This window comes from Charadrius vociferus, unplaced genomic scaffold (genome assembly GCF_000708025.1).
Source record: "Charadrius vociferus isolate BGI_N301 unplaced genomic scaffold, ASM70802v2 scaffold2558, whole genome shotgun sequence".
In the NCBI taxonomy this organism is placed as follows: Eukaryota; Metazoa; Chordata; class Aves; order Charadriiformes; family Charadriidae; genus Charadrius; species Charadrius vociferus.
This window is the reverse complement of record NW_009649566.1, coordinates 90,182-109,105: the sequence shown is the minus strand read 5'-3', so window position 1 is coordinate 109,105 and position 18,924 is coordinate 90,182. Positions and strand designations below refer to the sequence as shown.

Here is an 18,924-nt window from a genome sequence, read left to right as displayed (position 1 = left end):
TTATCCAGGACACTCTTTTGAACACCCTGCAAGTTTGCCTTCAGACCGCTGTTCACTGCAGAAAGGCTCCTTGCTCTTCCCAGGGGCCCATCCTCCCCGTATGGATTTGTGCTGCAGAATCCTGGCTCCTGAGCCATCCTTTCAGGCTGCCCAGATCGCTCTTTCAAAATAGGCACGCTCATTGGCTCTCAGGAAATGATTGGGCTCCTCTGCCTCAACTTTGTCTGAAGGTTCATGCAGAACACAGTGACCAGGACAAAGTAAGCATGCGTTCATCCCTACTGCTGCCCACCAGCGCAGTCTTCTTCAACACGACATACGAAACGCATGTGACCTGCGCAGAAAGCGGTGAAGAGTCAACATCTGTATTATCCACAACTGCTACAGCAGGAGAGGGAAGTGAAGCAGAAGGGAATGCATGCACAGCTGAAGAAAGTCCGGGTAAAGGGTGAACGGCCACAGGTAGGAACAGCTCCAGCCAAAACGTAGGAAACTCTCCAAGACTCAAGTCTCATCCCTGCCAAGTCCCTCGTTGGAGCATCTCGCTGCCTCTTCCTGCCACGTGATGGAATGAAACAAGGCTTCCTGCACCACCAGGCCTCTCTTACGCGAAGGTGTCCATGACAGTGCTCCCTCACACTATCATCACTGCAGAACATTGTGAGGGGCAGTGAGGCTTTAATTGAGCTGCTGGCTGGGGAGCAACTGAGCTGTTCTTCATTTATTCTCTATTCTAGTAGGAGCAATTGTTCTATGGTGTTGTGTTTTTTTTTTTAATTTTATTTTTTTTAACGTTGCTGCTTCATAGAAAGAAAAAAACCCCAAAACTGTATGACTGACTTTCTGTATATTTTGACAGTTTGAACTGAGTTGTGATGTTAATGGACAGACTGCAATACTGCAAATTGGCTTCTAGGAGCTGTGTTACCAATCCCTGTGTGGTGATGGTCTTGTCAATCCTGTGAAAACATCTACTGCGTAACTCTGCCTATGCTGTGTTTCACACCAGAAAGATATCCTCCATCTGCTTTGATTAAACCTCCCAGCAGCTGCTACTTAGCCTGTACCAGAGACAGAAAAATCCTAATAAAATAGCTCTACATTAGAGCAATGCAAATTCCACACAGGCCTGGAAAGAAAAAAAACCAAAACAAAACACAATACAGGCAGGTTTATCAGAGAAGCCAGAGGGCAAAATTCAGCTGTGTACAACACACCAACACCAGGGCTAGATAGTACTTTAGTAACATTATAGAGCCAAAGATAAACCTAAATAAAGAACAGGAATTGCAAATACAAGAGCAATCTACTCAGTATACTATCTAATCACAGTATACTACCTAATCAAGAACCTTGCTTTGCAGGTATAAATGCACCACCATTGTTCTGTATATCACTGCACTAAAAATATCACCAAGTATTCAAAATATATAAAATAGACACTAAACATAACCAGCTTTAATGCTGAAATTTTGGCATATATTAGTTGCATTCTCCAAAGCATAAAATCTCTAACCTGTACATCTTTCTAGGTAGTGCCATATACTTGCCCTGTGCAGGTAACTGTCTTTCAGGACATAACCCAGCTGAGCAGGATGTTCAAGATCACTATAAAATAAAGGTATTGGAGACATGTATGTGTTATTGCAATTAACCAGCAATTTATTATAAAATACTCTGCAACACAGAGAAGCAAAGAACAGTTTTTCAGAAACAACACACCGAAACAAGAAAGTAGATTTGTTCATACAGAACATAGTTTAATGATGTCTTCCTCAAGAAGATGGGAATTACTGAACAAAACCAAGTCAATTACTTCAAATAGCCTGTGAATTTACAGGCAAACAGAAGCAAGAAGGTATTAACAAAATTGTCCGCTCTTCGTTAGTCCTTGTGTGGTATCCGGGAAACAAACATGGACAACTTTTGAGTGAAGTTGCTTTTGATGCACTCCAGCAAAATAAACTACAGAGAAAAGTCATCTAAAGACATAGCACTTATTTTCAAACCTGGAGAAACTATGAAATAAGTGTCAGTCAGTCCAGGATAGCTTTGAAATCTTGACAAAGAGATGGTTCTGTCACTGTCTTCAGTAGTGCCATAGTATCCTTTGGGATCTTCCTGAACAGCTGCATCTTACCTACCAAAACATCACAAACAATTCATTACTACTGCAAATAACTAACAATTCTGTTTTAGGGAAAATTCTAATAAAGTAATAAAATCAATACTAGCTGAATCCAATTAAAAGGTTGGAACACCTGGAATATGAGTATAAAAACAGTTATAATAAAATATGCTACTATTCTTTTGCCTTTAAATCAGGCTAATAAATAAAAAAGGTTCAAAATAATATGTTAAAATATTAACAAACTAAGAAAGCCAAGGAGCAAATTCCTCCTACTATGTCCTTGTAACACTACTTTGTTTGGATTTAATAATTATTTTTATTTTTTTTAAGTATAAGGCCATTTATTTAATAACTATATCCACCAAAAAAAGGCCTCTGTCAAACCATAGTTAGTTTGAAAGACCTTATTTTGAACAATGACAAGGATAAGGGACAGGTCCTTATCTGGTTGCTAATGTTTACCTACAGCAGGAAGGTATTCCCAAACTGTTTCTTTACCCCTCTACTTTCAGATATCAAAGTAGTCCATGTTTGGAACTGACATATACAAAAAGATTAACAAAAATAAAATGGTGGAAAATGTACCTTTTGCTATATACACTGGCAACAGCAATTCTCGCCACTGTGTTTCCTTGGTAAGAGCAGAGAGGCTAACTGGAAAGCCACGCTTAAGGTGGAAAATTTTGGACTAAACAAGGCTCTTAAATCAGGAATGAAATTTTTATAAGAGGACATAACAGTTTTGAAACACAGAAGGTCGATTCTATCATCAACAGAATTATTGACAATAAAAAGGACTTTTTAAGGATTACGAAGAACATGTAAAATCCTAGCAACAGTTTAAGTCCGTTACCTAAACACAGTTGGCAAAATTGTCAATGGTGCAGAAAGGCAGAAGTGCTCAATAAACATTTGTTCTGTATTTGGAAAGGAGACAGATGATGTATTTATATCTTATCATGATAAGGAAAGACTCTTGCTCCTTTCCCCGCTGGTAATAATAGAATGGATGTTAAACAGTAACTATGTTTTAAATACTTAACTCTGAAGAATGACGACAACTTGTACTGACAAGCCCCTGATACTGATACTTAACAGGTTTTGGAATAGTGGGAAGAACCTCACCTCCAAAACCCATGAGCTTGATATTGATTCCCATGGAGAGTAATGGAAAGGCATGTGCAGGGACACGACAACAAAAAAAAAGTTAAGTTTCTATCAATTCCTGTCAACAACATGGTCTTACACGGGTAATAGGTTTTATACAGCTGATACAAACTCGAAAATGACAACAAAAAGTGTAGGTGTTAAGTCAGCACAGGTGCTATTACCAGCCTTGGTTACCTCTGTGCCACAGACTGGTGTGCCACATAGAGATACTGAGCTAACTTTACAGGAACACACCTGAGAAACAGTGACTTTCCCGTCACAGCTGCTCGTGGTTTAGGCTGAACTGGCCACTGGGGATGTGGGGCACCCCAGATGGGACTAACAGATGCTCCCTCTCCATCTCTCTTCAAAGAGAGAGGCAGAGGACAGAAAGAGAAACTTATGAGTTTAGAAGGAACTAAACTACTTTAATGACATATTAATAATAAAATAAAAAGGAAATAATGAAATATACACAAAACTGTATCGAGCTCCCAGGATGACAATCATGACACCGGCTGGCACTGGGGAAGTCCCAGGCTGGACTCAGTGACGGATGGGAACTGGATTCCAGATCTGCGTTCGTGATTGGGATAAAAGGCAGATGAACACAGTCCTCCTCAGACGCTGGCCATTGAAGAAAGAGAGCTGACCCTTTGATCCCTCAGCTTTTATACTGAGCATGAGGCAGATGGGATGGAATGCCCTGTCAGTCAGCTTTGGATCACCTCTCCTGTCCGCTCCTCCCCGCAGGTGGGACCCCACTATGCTTTTCCACTTCTGACCCTCCAATGGGGCAAGTTACAAAGTTGGTTGGCCTTGGGTGTTATAGCAATAAGTATAAGCAAGAGCCTCTCTGCATACCATGCCTGGGCATCAGCTATAAACATAAGTCTTATCACTCAGAGAGCGAACACTGTCTGCACAACATGCAATTTCAGTAGTTAGAAGAGGCCCAGCTAAGAAGCAAAGTTACTGAACCAAATAGGTTCTATTTTACCTCAAACCAGGACAGCTGCTCTGACATCCACACATGCTACCTTATTTCCAGAAGACAAAACTTAAAATACAGTGCTTAAAATTAGCTCCAGTATCTCTGCATAATGCTCAGCTTTGTAGTAACATTGTCTACAGCATGATGTTCTGATTCCAATAACGTTACCCAAGTATAAGCCTGATGCAGGCCAAACAGAACTAATTTATAAGACTGAATAGAAAACCATCTATCCATGTCTCTTTAAATGGATTTTTAGGGTGTTCCTGCAGGATTGGGAGACTTAGTATTCTACTAAATTTGGAAGAAAATACAAATATAAACACCGCGTACAATCAGATGACTGAAAAACAGCCTTTATCTACGATCAGAGATCTTGGAGACATGGAGATAACGATGCATGTTCACACCAAGGGGATGCATATGACTTATCGCTACAGATCACAAGATGTCTTCGTACAGCTTTACGGTACCAGCACACTGACACCTTCCCTTCTGCTAAGCTCCTAGCTGGGGCACCTGGTGCCTTCTCAGCTCCTTTTCAAAATCAGTTTAATATGATTTTTAAAACCTCAGCTAACTCTTAAAGGAAGCAGAAGGGCAGGTGGGAAGCAAATATACATGCAGTCAAAGCACCTCTCAAAATTACAGTCACTGGTAAGTATTCAAGTTGCATAACAAACTGACCCCAAACAGCTACCCTCCTGCCAAATTAACTAGTAGGTGTTTGGAGAGCTTTTCATAAAAACAGCTACCACAGAAGTGTTCCACCAAGTATCGTATTGACCCTTGCAGCACAGGTGGAACAGGGCTAGTGGAAATACATGTAAGATTTCAGGAGGCTATAAACAAACAGAGATCTCTGAGATGGCATTCGAGTTACTTGACCTGTTGACCAATCACAGCAAAAGCTTCTGTCTTAAAAGTTTCATAGTAAAAACAAGTCACGGCCTTCAACAAGTAAAGCTTAAAAGTTTCATAGTAAAAACAAGTCACAGCCTTCAAGAAGTAAAGCCTTCAACACTGTTTCCCACAGCATTCTTGTGGAGAAACCGGCTGCTCATGGCTTGCATGGGTGTACTCTTCGCTGGGTAAAAAACTGCCTGGATGGCCAAGCCCAGAGAGTGGTGGTGAATGGATTTAAATCCATTTGGCGGCCAGTCACAAGTGGTGTTCCCCAGGGCTCAGTACTGGGGCTGGTTGTCTTTAATATCTTTATCAATGATCTGGACGAGGGGATTGAGCCAACCCTCAGTAACTTTGCAGAAGACACTAAGCTAGGCAGGAATGTTGATCTGCTTGAGGGTAGGATGGCTCTACAGAGGGATCTGGACAGGATGGATTGATGGGCCGAGGCCAATGGTATGAGGTTCAACAAGGTCAAGTGCCGGGTCCTGCACAGAGTCACAACAACCCCATGCAGCACTACAGGGTTGGGGCAGAGTGGCTAGAAAGCTGCCCAGCAGAAAAGGACCTGTGGGTGTCGGTTGACAACCAGCTGAATATGAGCCAGCAGTGTGCCCAGGTGGCCAAGAAGGCCAACAGCATCCTGGCTTGTATCAGGAATGGTGTGCTGAGCAGGACTAGGGAAGTGATCATCCCCCTGTACTCGGCACCGGTGAGGCACCACCTCGAGTACTGTGTTCAGTGTTGGGCCCCTCACTACAATAAAGGCATTGAGGTGCTGGAGCGTGTCCAGAGAAAGACAACAAAGCTGGTGAGGGGTCTGGAGGACAAGTCTTATGAGGAGCAGCTGTGGGAACTGGGGTTGTTTAGCCTGGAGAAGACGAGGCTGAGGGGAGACCTTATCACTCTCTACAACTATCTGAAAGGAGGCTGTAGCGAGGTGAGGGTCAATCTCTTTTTCCCAAGTAACAAGCAATAGGACAAGAGGAAAGGGCCTCAAGTTGTGCCAGGTTTAGATTGGATATTAGGAAAAATTTCTTCACAGAAAGGGCTGTTAAGCATTGGAACAGGCTGCCCAGAGAAGTGGTTGAATCACCATCCCTGGAGGTATTTAAAAGATGGGTAGATGTGGTGCTGAGCAGCAAAGCATGCACAAAAAAGGATGGGGGAGCTTTTGCTTGGATTGTGGTCTGTCAGTCAAAGATCCCAAGAGCAAAACTTTCAGTATTAGAGATGAAAACTGAGGTATGTTCTATATGCATCTTAGAGAACAGACACAGTTCGCTAAGATTGTGTCCGAAGACGCAATTATCCTACTGGGTGTGACTAATGCATTCGCTGCTCAGTTCTTCAGTTTCTGTCCTCCGAATGTGAAGCAAGCGGCCATCTCTTTGCCTTCCAGAGGCAGGCCTGCCTCCCCTGGTACTTCTAGAAGGGCTGAACAGAACTGAATTCTCAGCAGCAGTGAGCAGACATGGCACCTCTGGTTTTGGTGTCAAGTAGGTCTGAGAGAAGGAGCTTCTCTGGGAGAAAGAACTGAAAATTCTGGTAATTCTGTGGCTGGCCTGGGGACAGACCACACAACTGGTCAAAGACTGAGCTCCCCAGAGGCAGGTACATAGACAGCTTCTTTCACCAAGTAGAAGAGTCAGAGATTTGCCAACGTCACTTAACTACTACAATATAGCATATGCGATGCAGCAAGTGCTTGTTTCAAAGTGACCCCAGTGACACTTTTTTTTGGTAAGAGTTCACATTGCAGGAAGAACTTATTTAATTGCCAGCTAATCTACATTTTTTAAAATAGAAAACTGAGCATTCGTGTTTCATTTCGTTAAACCTGCTGAGAATGCTTACATGTTTAACTCAACCTTATTAAGCTTTCTGAAGTGTACAAACTTATTGAGTGCCAAGTATCAATAGCTGTCTCCTAAGAACAAAGCTCTAGAACATGCAGTGCTGAAGAACATACCATTTCAATTTGCCTACTTATATTTAGTAAATTTGATTAAAATCAGAAAGCTTATTAACATACATTTTAGAACAACACTTTATAACATGAAAACTTAAAAAGATCCACTAGATTCCAAGGTTTATTACTATTGACTGTATTTCAAAGTGTAAAAATAATCAAATACTTACAGGTTTTTAGGGGCTTAAGCAGGCATTTGTAAACAACTTTGTGGTTTGCCAGTTTGACAGTGAAGGCATGGTAGCAGAGCCATTCTGCTGCCTCAGAAGGGAACACTCCAGAGGCACCTTTGTTACCTAAAGCAACCCCTAGAGACAGAACAGGAAAATTATGTCAATGAAAATGATGAGCATTAAGAAGTATGTCTGACCCCTCCTCTCTTTCTATAAAAATCACTCCAAGATGTTTTTATTAAAAACCTATGTAGTCAATGAAGTCTCCTATGTCAACTGAAGATAAAAACTAAAACCTGAAAAAGGAAATTGAGTTTCAGGAAATTGAGTTTAAGAAAAAAATGCACCGTGATTCTTATGATGCACTCCATGTTTTTTACACTTGATTGTTATCTCAAAATGATGTTATATGACTGCACATTCAAGACATTTTATTTGTCTAAAAAAAACCAAAACAAAACAAAACCAAACACGCTACTTCATAGCCATTAATATACTATACCTGCATTTTTTGCTTTCAGGATAGAATAGCAGCATGATGCAGTTTCAGAGATGATCCTTAGGAAGAAATAAGGATTGTTTCTAACCTGCTGGTTGAATGGAAGTTGGAGAACACAGGCGTGGAACCTGTTCACAAAAGCAGCCTACTTAATTACAAGTAATTTGCAACTTCAAGTGAAACTATGTTTACATACGTTAGGCACTATAAAGCATTTAAAAGCACCCAACAGTCTTTAGCTGAAAGAGGGCAGACTTAGATTAGATATAAAGAAGAAACTCTTCAATATGAGGGTGGTGAGGCACTGGAACAGGTTGCCCAGAGAAGCTGTTGAGGCCCCATCCCTGGAGGTGTTCAAGGCCAGGCTGGATGGGGCTTTGAGCAACCTGGTCTAGTGGGAGGTATCCCTGCCCATGGCAGGGGGATTGGAACTACATGTTCTTTAAGGTCCCCTTCAACCCAAACTGTATTACCATTCAGTGATATCAACACTGTTAGCATATGGACACCTCTCCTATATATACACATCCCTAGAGTGTCAGACACATAGGATGTCTGTTCATCAATTCTGTCCTGAAAGTTCTGGAAGCCCTCTGCCTTAGTAACAGAATTCTCTTCTGAGTACAACAACTGTCTTCTGTGCAGGAAAAGCTAAACTACACATCCTCACTAATTCCATATCATAGACCATGCAGCCAGAGAGCACCAACATGAGAGAGTGCGAGAAGAAAAAACAAAATAAAACAAAACCGCACAAAAAATTCTGTTCAGGAATTCAGGAAAACAGAACTCCAAATGATGTAGTGTTCCACAGACTGGGATACCCACTCTTTTGTCTATTTGGAAGCCAATTTTACAGAAATTACTTGTAATTTTATGCTCCCTTACACCTCTGTTTGGATGTATTTTAAAAGCATTGGCTTTCTTTTTTTTCTTCAGACTCTAGCATTATAATCTAATATATAAAGAGGAAGCACCTCTTACACCTTTTTTGCGTTAAAACAATAAATATACAAACAATTACTTGGTGTTGCCAATCATTCAAAGTTTTCAATGCACAGAGATTAGTATTTTCTCCCATCTTGCTTATCAGTTTTGGTTTCTTTCCTTTATCCTTGTTTAAAACAGTCACTTCCTCTGCTGGTCAACAGCTCACAAAACCCAAGATATTACCAGCTAAGAAGTAATTAAGACATTATCAGCAGCTAAGAAACTGCAATTAACTTGGTAGAAGGAAACCTTACTTAAGGCAGAGTTATACAGGTCAAAGTTCTATATGATTTTAATAGATACAAAGTTCTAAATATAAACTGGTTGATCAGTGATAAGGCTTCTCGTCATCCTCCAACAGTAAAACAAACTTTTTCTTGAGGTCAGCTGTCAATACCAAGAGACATTGAAAATCCATTTAGTGAAGCGTCACTTAAACACAGGCATCAATATAATTCTGTATCCTGAATCTAATATTATATAAGAACAGTGCTGAAACAAGAATAATGTGACTTACTACTGACATTTACCACTGCACATTTATATGGCACACTTTTTCCTAATCCGTAGCTCCTCCATGTGTCAGGAAACAGTAATGAAACATTCAGTTACTGCAGAAGACTGTGACCTACCTGTAAGCCTGAAGTAAAAATATCTTGTAGACGTTAATGAAAACTGTTCTAAGACTGTTGATCTAGAACAGAACAGAAACAGAGCTATAGGAATATTTTAGTGTCACGATAGGATTTGTTCAAATTCAACAGCATAAGATGATTTAGAAACCTAGAGAAAAAACATTTTACGCTAAAGATTTCTTTTATGTACTTAAGTTAACAATGTTGTGAAAGCTCAGCTCTGGAAGGTGCTGAGACCCCACATTTTAGTTTATGTCAACAATTCCAAGTTATGTTGATTACCTCTCAAAATCAACTCTTTATGTCAGAACTCAAAGCAGTTTTAATGTTCTCTATCACTAATTACAATATTTCCAAACATCCATTTCTATATTCCCACCTGTAAATCAAGAAATAAACAATGACATTTCAGTTTCAGGACTGTAATCAATTTGTATTTCATGTTTTTCCCAGCTGTTCTACTTGAATTGAAGGAAAGACTTGATCTGATAGAAGTACAGGTATAACTAGAAAAAGAAAAAAAAAGAAAAAAGTAGTTAAACAAACAAACTCCACGGGCTAATAGCCTAAATTAAATCCTGTAAAGTAAGCCTCATTTAACTTCTCATCTTACAGAGACTGCCTGCTAATCAATGAGCCAGTAACTAAAAGATTACTATAACTAAATTCAATTTAGAAAGAGACTACACATTGTGGCATTATAGACTACTAGCTAAGGAATGACTTCAATACCTCAGAGCTGAATAATTCACCCTGCTAAAAAAAACAAACCAGACTCTTTGTGTATATAGTCAAATCTGATAGTTTAAAGAGAGGTTACTTCTTCCCTTGACGGTCGCACTCAAAGGGCTGCAGTCAATGGTTCGATGTCCAAGTGGAGAGAAGTAACAAGTGGTGTTCCTCAGGGGTCGGTACTGGGACCTGTACTATTCAACATTTTTGTCGCAGACATGGACAGTGGGGTCGAGTGCACCCTCAGCAAGTTTGCCCATGATACCAAGGTATTTGGCGAGGTAGATATGCTGGAGGGGAGGGATGCCATCCAGCGGGACCTGGACAGGCTGGAGAGGTGGGCCCAAGCCAACCTCATGAAGTTCAACAAGGCCAAGTGCAAGGTCCTACAACTGGGTCGGGGCAATCCCAAGCACAAATACAGGCTTGGTGGGGAATGGCTGGAGAGCAGCCCTGAGGAGAAAGACCTGGGTGTGCTGAATGACCAGAAGCTCAACATGAGCCAGCAATGTGCAATCGCAGCCCAGAAGGCCAACCGTATCCTGGGCTGCATCAAAAGAATTCGGGCCAGCAGGTCAAGGGAGGTGATTCTGCCCCTCTGTTCCACTCTCGTGAGACCCCACCTGGAGTACTGCATCCAGCTCCGGAGTCCTCAACATAAGAAAGACATGGACCTGCTGGAGCGTGTCCAGAGGAGGGCCACGAGGATGATCCGAGGGCTGGAGCACCTCTCCTATGAGGAGAGGCTGAAAGAGTTGGGGCTGTTCAGTCTGGAGAAGAGAAGGCTCTGAGGAGATCTTATTGCAGCCTTCCAGTACCTAAAGGGGGCCTACAGGAGAGCTGGGGAAGGACTTTTTACTAGGGCATGTAGTGATAGGATGAGGGGGAAGGATATAAACCGGAAGAAGGCAGGTTTAGATTAAACGTTAGGAAGAAGTTTTTCCCTTTAAGGGTGGTGAGGCACTGGAACAGGTTGCCCAGAGAGGTTGTTGAGGCCCCATCTCTGGAGGTGTTCAAGGCTACACTACCATCTAAAGTGTACTAGAGGGAACACCTCTGATGTTGAAAGGATTACTAGCCCCTCTAGTCTACACAAAATTAATCCCAATCTGTAGTTCATGTAATACTGCTTCTTCTAGGAAGGTACAAAAAATAACAATTTCAGAACAATAAATAGTTGTATGATACCAGGTACAATACAGCGTGTAACGGTGAGAGAAGCTGAACTGAGGTGATTGAATAAACTTTCTGAGAACTATGTAGCCACCATACAGTGTATGACTTCTGGTCACTAGTGACCTGTGCCACATTTGATGGTGTTAACGATATGTACATTCCACCAGGATGGAATGAAGAAAACAGCAGGCCACACAGAGGAATAAAATGCTTAAATTATGGTATAAGAAACAGAATTGTAAAATCTATTTTGCAGTTAATTCAACTGCACCATTCACAAGAAACCTTTGTTCTTCTCACACTGTGTACGATACATTGTAAAGCTGACACTAGAGTATACAACTCTATTTACCTGGAGTAATCGCAGTAAACCTCAAGGGTCTGTATATCTAATAATAAACCACACCACGGGATCAAATGACAATCTGGCAGCTGTTTAAATTTGGAACATCCTGGGATATCATCAACAGGAAAATTCACGACTGTCTTATTGGGGTTTATTAAAAAGCCATACTCCGGAATACCTGTCGCTAGAGTCCTAAAACAGATATAAACAGTTAGTCTAACTCCCCCCACAAAAGCAAACAAAAAACCCCACCATGCTGCAAGAAACATACGATCCTGCATAAAGGGACAGAAACCAAAGAATAAAGAGTACCACGGCCAATGCTTTAGGTTAAAGAACACAGCTAGAAATAAACAAAACTGAAGATATTAGAGGTAAACAAATACATAAAATAAATAAATAACCTTAAGGATACAAGGATAATGGAGAAAAACATTTACAAATTAAGGCAAATTAAGAACTTAAGCACTGAAACATTTGAGACAAGCTGCATAAACCACATTCACAGAAATCATTGAGATAATGACAGATGAAGGGTTATAGTTTTTGAAACTTAAAGAAAGCAAGGAGAATCCACAAAACAGGAACCTCATTTATCTGATGAAAAGTTTTGAACCTTCTCCACAAAGTTTTCCCTAAGGATGTTTTCATTGCCAGAGTGCCTGCTGATTACCTACTTTGCATTGGATCAGCAGTGTCATCTCATGGAGAAGCAGCAGTTTGTCTTACTTGGCAATGTATTCATGTCCATCCTTCATCCGTTCAAAGAGTGAGAGGAAGAGGTAGGCTCTTCCTATTGGGGAGTACTAGTCATAATGCTATCTCCTGAAAATTAATTTTCTTGAGTCTCCCAGTTCTAATACTGCATTAGAAAAAACTGTTACTACTCTATTTGTGGCAGAGAGTTCATAGGATCTGTAAGCAGTTTTGGAAAACTTGCACAGAAGAGGCTACTCATCTACAGAAAATCAACGCAGCTGGTGCAGAAATTGATATAGAACAAAGATGCTGATAACTTCAAAGTGCAAGTAGGACAACATCTGCAATGCTACTGCAAGTGACATTATGCTGAAAAGATGTCACAGAGATTAATAACTTGAGGAATCCCCCACCTCTTAGTTTGAATTATCATTTCCAAAACTGTAAATCCGCACATCCCTAGAAATTTCTTTTTGTTCCAATAAGGAAATGAGGACAAATGAAGTCTTCAAAGTACACTATCCACTATTTAGTACAATTTATACTTCAAACTGTACTTAATTGAATTCCCCATCTCCTTTCAGGCTCACAACAGAGCTGCATCTTTCTGACTATTGAAAAGCATGATGCAACTGACTGCACTGCAGATGCTAAGTTTTTCTTCAAGACTCCTCCTTTGGTTCCTTAAAACTGTCTTTGGCATCAGCAGAACTCTTCTTGGATACTGACTGTACATTCACATCCACAAAAACCAGGAACCTATTTCGGGGCCCAATTTAAAAAAAAAAAAAAAAAAAGTAATTTTGAAGCACTCTAAAGAATTACTGTTTGAAAACTTCAGTGTGAGCTGCATGCTGCTGTGCTATCAGTGTCTTCAAATACTCACCCCAGAATATTAATGACCAGAAAATTCTTAGCAATATTGAATCAGAGAAAAGTTGCATTCTTTCCCCAGGAATAGAAGGTAGCAGCATGCCTGCCCGATAAAAACATTTTAAGGATGTTAACTAAGACATCCTAAAAATTTGAGGGAAAATGGTCTCAAAAGACAACTGTCAGCTGCTTTGGTTAGCCTGCACTACTAATTGCTGCTAGAAGCTCTGTTGAGGTCAGTAGCTAGGTCCCTAATTTAAATTTAGGAATCCCCCACCATCTGAGCTGCAACAGATTGTTAGTTGGCCACCAAGAATGTAGCTATTAGGATTCTTCCCAGGCCCAGGCTACCAGCAAGGACTCCAAAACAGCCCTTGATTATGAATCCCCTTGATTATGAATCCATAAAACAAAGATACCTATAGTATGTACAAGCACTTATAAAGATGAAAAAGAATGGCCTAAAAGCTGTTAACGCTTATTACTTTGAAGACTATGTCTTTTACAGCATACCTCAGAAAAGTTCTTGCCTGCGATAAATGTGGCGTAATCAGCAAAAAGTCATCAATGAGACGTATTAGGACTCTGTAATCAAGAAGAAACTGGTGTTAGATTTTTTGATATGCAATCCTTTCAAGTTTTGGTCATACTCTGCAGAGCAATATCTATGAGAAGAACTGTACTACTCCTGTAGGGAAATGTTTAAAATTCTGAGACTTTCCATTACCTCATGAGCATCCCAAGAAAAGACAGGCAGATGCACTTACCTGGAGTACCCCTACCCACTTCTTAGTTTCTTTATTCTTTCTTAGGACAGAATTCACAGCAATGGAGAGAGATGTGTGAACACAGACAAGCTTCAGGGCGGCTCACCAATGTCTAGCTCTTGCCTAAAGATCCTAATCTGGGATTCAGCTGGTAATCAGTTCATAGAGAGGTAAAAGGGACCCTAAAATTTTTATGGCTAATAAAGAGGTAGAGCTTTTATCAGGCTAGCTTTCTGTCAAGCTCTTAAGGAGCAAGCACAAGCAGGGCACACTTAAAAGATGTACTAAGAGCCACACAGGGCTTCAAACAAGAACCAATGTGCCTCATAAAAAAATCTGCAATAAACCTTTGACCTTGATAAAATGTTAAGATTTACAGCTGGTGGATTGGAAAGCCCTGAGGCAGAAGCCTGGAGTATCAGAAAGCCTGTAACAAACATCCCATCTTGTTTGAGGACAAAACACCACAAATTTCGTGGGAATGAGTGTGGGAGAACCATAAACTTCTTACAAGTACAAGAAGAGCTTGTCAGACTCTTTACAGCATCCCTAAATACTGTGCTCTTTGTAAGAACACATCAGCCACCCACAGATTTGGGACAGCTTCCTTTCATCACTTTTCTTCCCAGTCTGATGACAAACAGGGAAATTCCCCCACAAAATAACCGCAGTGACACTGAAGCTGTAGAGATCTTTGTGTGCACCACACTTCTTAATGGAGAGCCAGAAATCCTTAAAATTCAAAATTAAGCTTCAGAAAAAGTATCACACATACACCACACTATATATATTATAAACACATACACAATATGTACTATGTATATACTAAAACCACATATAGTATATATTATCCATCACTATAAAAGAGCACAAAACATAGCATGCCTACCCATCCTGCTGTACTCCACAGAGCAATTTATTTTCCATGTCTCCATAGCATAAGCTGCAAAGTAAGGTTGACAAAATAGAGCCTTGGGGAATTCCACAACACTGTAAGTAGTATCTAGTAAAGAATAAAAGAAAGAAAAAAAAAAAGCAGGGAAAAAAATAATCAAAACATGCAACAAGAAGATTCCAATAGCCGTTAAACATTTACTTTTTATTTTCAAGTATAACGTATATGTTTCAATAAGAAAAATCCTACCTGCTTGCCAGTTAGCCTTAAATTTATTTGTTTTTTCCTCTAGGAATCTACATACGGATCCAGAACTTTTAAGTTAAACAGTGAAAAAACACACTAATACACATATTCCTTTCTCATTAATGAACTCCAGTAGACAACTGTCATTAAAGGAAAGACACTTTATAACTGATTGCAAATCATAATGCCTCCTTCCTCCTTCAGCTGCAGAGCGACCCTTCATTTAAGCTTTGTAAGTATAATGTATTTTACGTCTTACATAGCTTCACAATACGTGTTCTTGTACAAGAAAAAGTGCATTGGACAAATCTTTCAAACTATCATTTATTTATTTTTAATTATTATCCAGACAGCTCCTAGCATGTGACCACTAACAAATCCATAGGTTGAAGCTCATAGTGTACATCAACATCAGGAATTAAATTCAGGTGGATTTTGAGATGGAACACTTCCAACTTTTCTCAGAAACAGCAGACATCCACATTAAATTCAAATATAAATGTTCACCACTATCAAATCTTGCCAAGTTTTCTGAAAAAAAAAAAAAAAACAAAACAACCAAACAACAAAAACCCCAAACAACCAAACCCCTTTCAACAGCACAAGTCAGAGTAAAAATGTTTAAGTAAGAAATAATTTAAATCAATAATTTAAATTGAGGTGTTTATTCTTCATTTATACTTGCACAGTATGATCTGGCCAAGGAAAATATTTTCTTGGGTTTGTTTGTTTTGTTTTTCCACAAACAAATATCACTTTAATTTTAGGTAAATTTCTGATGGCTTAGCCCAATAGAGCATGTGATCTCATTTTATACATCCCAGCTATACTGTAAATCACATTTATTTCCTCATTTAACTGCTCAGGCATGAAGCTATCTTACTTCTAATTAAGAAAAAACACTACATCCTGTGAAATGCTAACCCTTATTATTTGTAATTATACTCAACTTCCCCCCTCCTTGAGAAGTTCACTGAAGTAGCCAGCTATCATTTTGCAAAAAGAGTAAACTTCATTTCTTCCTCATGGCTTCAAAGAATTCATATAGGCATAGCCAGGGGGACGTTCATTAATACTTTCCCCACCTTGTTATTTATATAAGACCACACATACTCATAGTAATGTACCACATCTAGATATACTACTGAAGCCAGAGTTCCCCATTACCTTGTGGATTTTTCTATGCTGGCAGCAACAGAATGAGTATGCCTCACAAAACCCAGGGGAATTATTTTCACAACACTCCTTTGAAGTAGTGAGATATTATATTATAAAGTCCATTTTCCCATTACTACATGAATGGCTTTGTGAAACCGAAAAGAATGAAATTATGCAACTGGACACAAGAGCCACATACTACATTCTAGCAGTGATCTTACCTGTGTTTTGAGTCATCTGCAATTTTTTCTAGCAGTAACCTTACGTTTTTCCAGACTTTTGATGAATATAATAAGTGGCATTAAAAGACTCCTTCTAGGTTCTCAGCTCAACAATAAGCATTTTTCTCAAAACATCAAGTGAATGTTGACAGTGATGGCTTTCTGAGAACCATCAGGTAAAGACTATATTCAGTTACTAAACTTATTTGCAGTTTGGGGTTTGCTCTTTTTTTTTTTAACAAATGAGAATGAGCTACTTAAAAAGGGCAAACTCATTCCAGGACAAACAGTATTTTTTTCAGCCAAGCTGTGACTGAATTTAAAGAAGTGTGAAACTGGCTTTGCCAGGGTGTGCTTTCTTAAAAACTATTAAACTTTTATTAAACACACTGATGTCAGTTAGTCCTTATTATCCGCATACCACGTAAGCACTCTCATGATCCTGCCAAAGGCAGTATAAGCATCAGCGCTAGGAAAACCTATAAACACTCTTCTATTTGTGTCCTTGAAAGCTTTTCTCTCAACCCCGCTCCAACCCCCCCCCAATTCTGTGAGACAAAGTGTTCTAAAATAAAGGCACTTCTTTCATGAGCAAGAAGCTACTCACGCTAATATAAAGATCATGTAAGTACTTGCTTTCTAGACATGGTACACACATTTCCCACCTAGAGGCAAAACTTGATCAGCATTTCTAGCAACACCAGAAGAAATCTGCATTACTACCCTCTATAACATCTGATTCCTAGTTTTGGAATTGTCACTAATTTTAATTCCTACTGTTATTGACTTTTTTTTTTTTTTTGCAACTTGCCAAATAGCAAGGCCACGCAGAAAAGGTTTAATTTTGCACTACAGGGAAATGACTAACAAGGCTTTTGCATGATTGTTTGGATGTTACCTTGCTTTTGTTCACCACTATGGATTCCAACATTTTAAAGTATTTTTCTTTTGAACTACTTTTCCAGTTTTAAATGAAGAAGGTTACATATTTTCAAACAATGCATTCTGTGTATAGTTAACATCATCCAGTTGGAAAAGAGAAATTTTACTCAAATACAAATTTGATTCCAAACTCTTCATGCTTTTATGGAGCTTAAACTGATAAACAGATTTCAAATTAATATGAAATAAAAATATGTAAAAGACAGCTATCAAAAATCCCCAAGCCAATTAAAAGTATCCTGCTTAAGAGAAAAAACAGCAAACCAAAAAACCCCAAGCGCACTACACAAAGAAAAACTAACTTCTTTTTTTACCTGCTCCCAATCTCCAGGATGTTGTTATGTATCATTTGAAGAAAAAAAGTAAACAGGCTGGAACTTGTCTCATTAAAAGTTAAACTCTAGAAATGGAACAAAACACAAGATTTTTACTTCAGAAATGTACTGAAATTAAAAATATAGTATAAACTTACAAGAGAAAGAGAAACCTTTACGAATAGTTAGACTGTAGTAGCTCAAACCCCTAAGGTAAGAAACAACACACCTAACACCAAGATCTGAATACACACGCTAAAAAGCTGCTTACATCCAACAAATGAATGGTGCAGTTCTTTTTCTGTTTTGTTTTAGGAGAAAAGCAATTTTGATTGGTGTTACATGGGAAAATAGTCAAATACAACATCTAAAAACACTTTTTAAAGTCTTGGTATATTATATTGGATTACCACAATATATGAGACCTCGCTCTTTTGGCTACTTTCTACCTTGCAGAACCATTTCTGTAACTGTCATGTTCTTTATAATTCCACAAGTATAGATACACTTACTTGCCAGTTCTGCTGCAAAACCCATTCTGTGCCACATATTACCAACGACTCCATGCATGACTGTCCATCCAATAGGAAGCTTTTTGTTTTAAAAATTATGTAATAAAAAATTAATTTAGAGCAGTTTAAATCCCTTTAACTATTACTTCATGAGAACCAAAGCAACATTACTTCCTATTTGCACAGATTAGGCATCAGACAAATGCACCCAGCTTTTGATAGAGCCATGTGAGATCACAGTTATTTGTATTGAAAAGCTAACACAACGCACCTGTGGTACTGACACCCAGGCTGACATGATACTTTTATCAGAATACTTTTTTTTTTTAAAGTACTGTCACACAAACACAAATTGTTTTCAAATGCAAAGTCTTTTGAAACAGAATGCTGCTGTTTGTGTAATATCTAGCATACTTATCTAAATCAGATATCCACTGGAAAAAAAGAACAAAAAAATTCTACATACACATCACCATCATCATAGATCCACCTACTTTTCATTTTCACCCGTGTACTCATTAGGCTCTCTGCACTTTGTAGGATTCTGAAATTGTGCACCACCCACACTGTATATTCTACTCCTATGTCCATAGA

General features: G+C 39.3%; 1 protein-coding gene across 1 annotated transcript in view; it reads right to left on the bottom strand.

Moving 5' to 3' along the window:
• Positions 1 to 1,645: 1,645 nt before the first annotated feature.
• TERT (telomerase reverse transcriptase) overlaps positions 1,646 to 18,924 on the bottom strand; it is a 32,688-nt gene continuing 15,409 nt past the window's right edge. The window contains exons 7-15 of the mRNA XM_009890069.1: positions 17,819 to 17,904; positions 14,932 to 15,045; positions 13,789 to 13,860; positions 11,710 to 11,895; positions 9,829 to 9,955; positions 9,447 to 9,508; positions 7,828 to 7,952; positions 7,323 to 7,460; positions 1,646 to 2,140 (exon numbers count right to left, since the gene is read on the bottom strand). Coding sequence (XP_009888371.1) covers positions 2,037 to 2,140; positions 7,323 to 7,460; positions 7,828 to 7,952; positions 9,447 to 9,508; positions 9,829 to 9,955; positions 11,710 to 11,895; positions 13,789 to 13,860; positions 14,932 to 15,045; positions 17,819 to 17,904 — 1,014 coding nt within the window. The 3' untranslated portion in view covers positions 1,646 to 2,036. The remainder of the gene's footprint in view (positions 2,141 to 7,322; positions 7,461 to 7,827; positions 7,953 to 9,446; positions 9,509 to 9,828; positions 9,956 to 11,709; positions 11,896 to 13,788; positions 13,861 to 14,931; positions 15,046 to 17,818; positions 17,905 to 18,924) is intronic.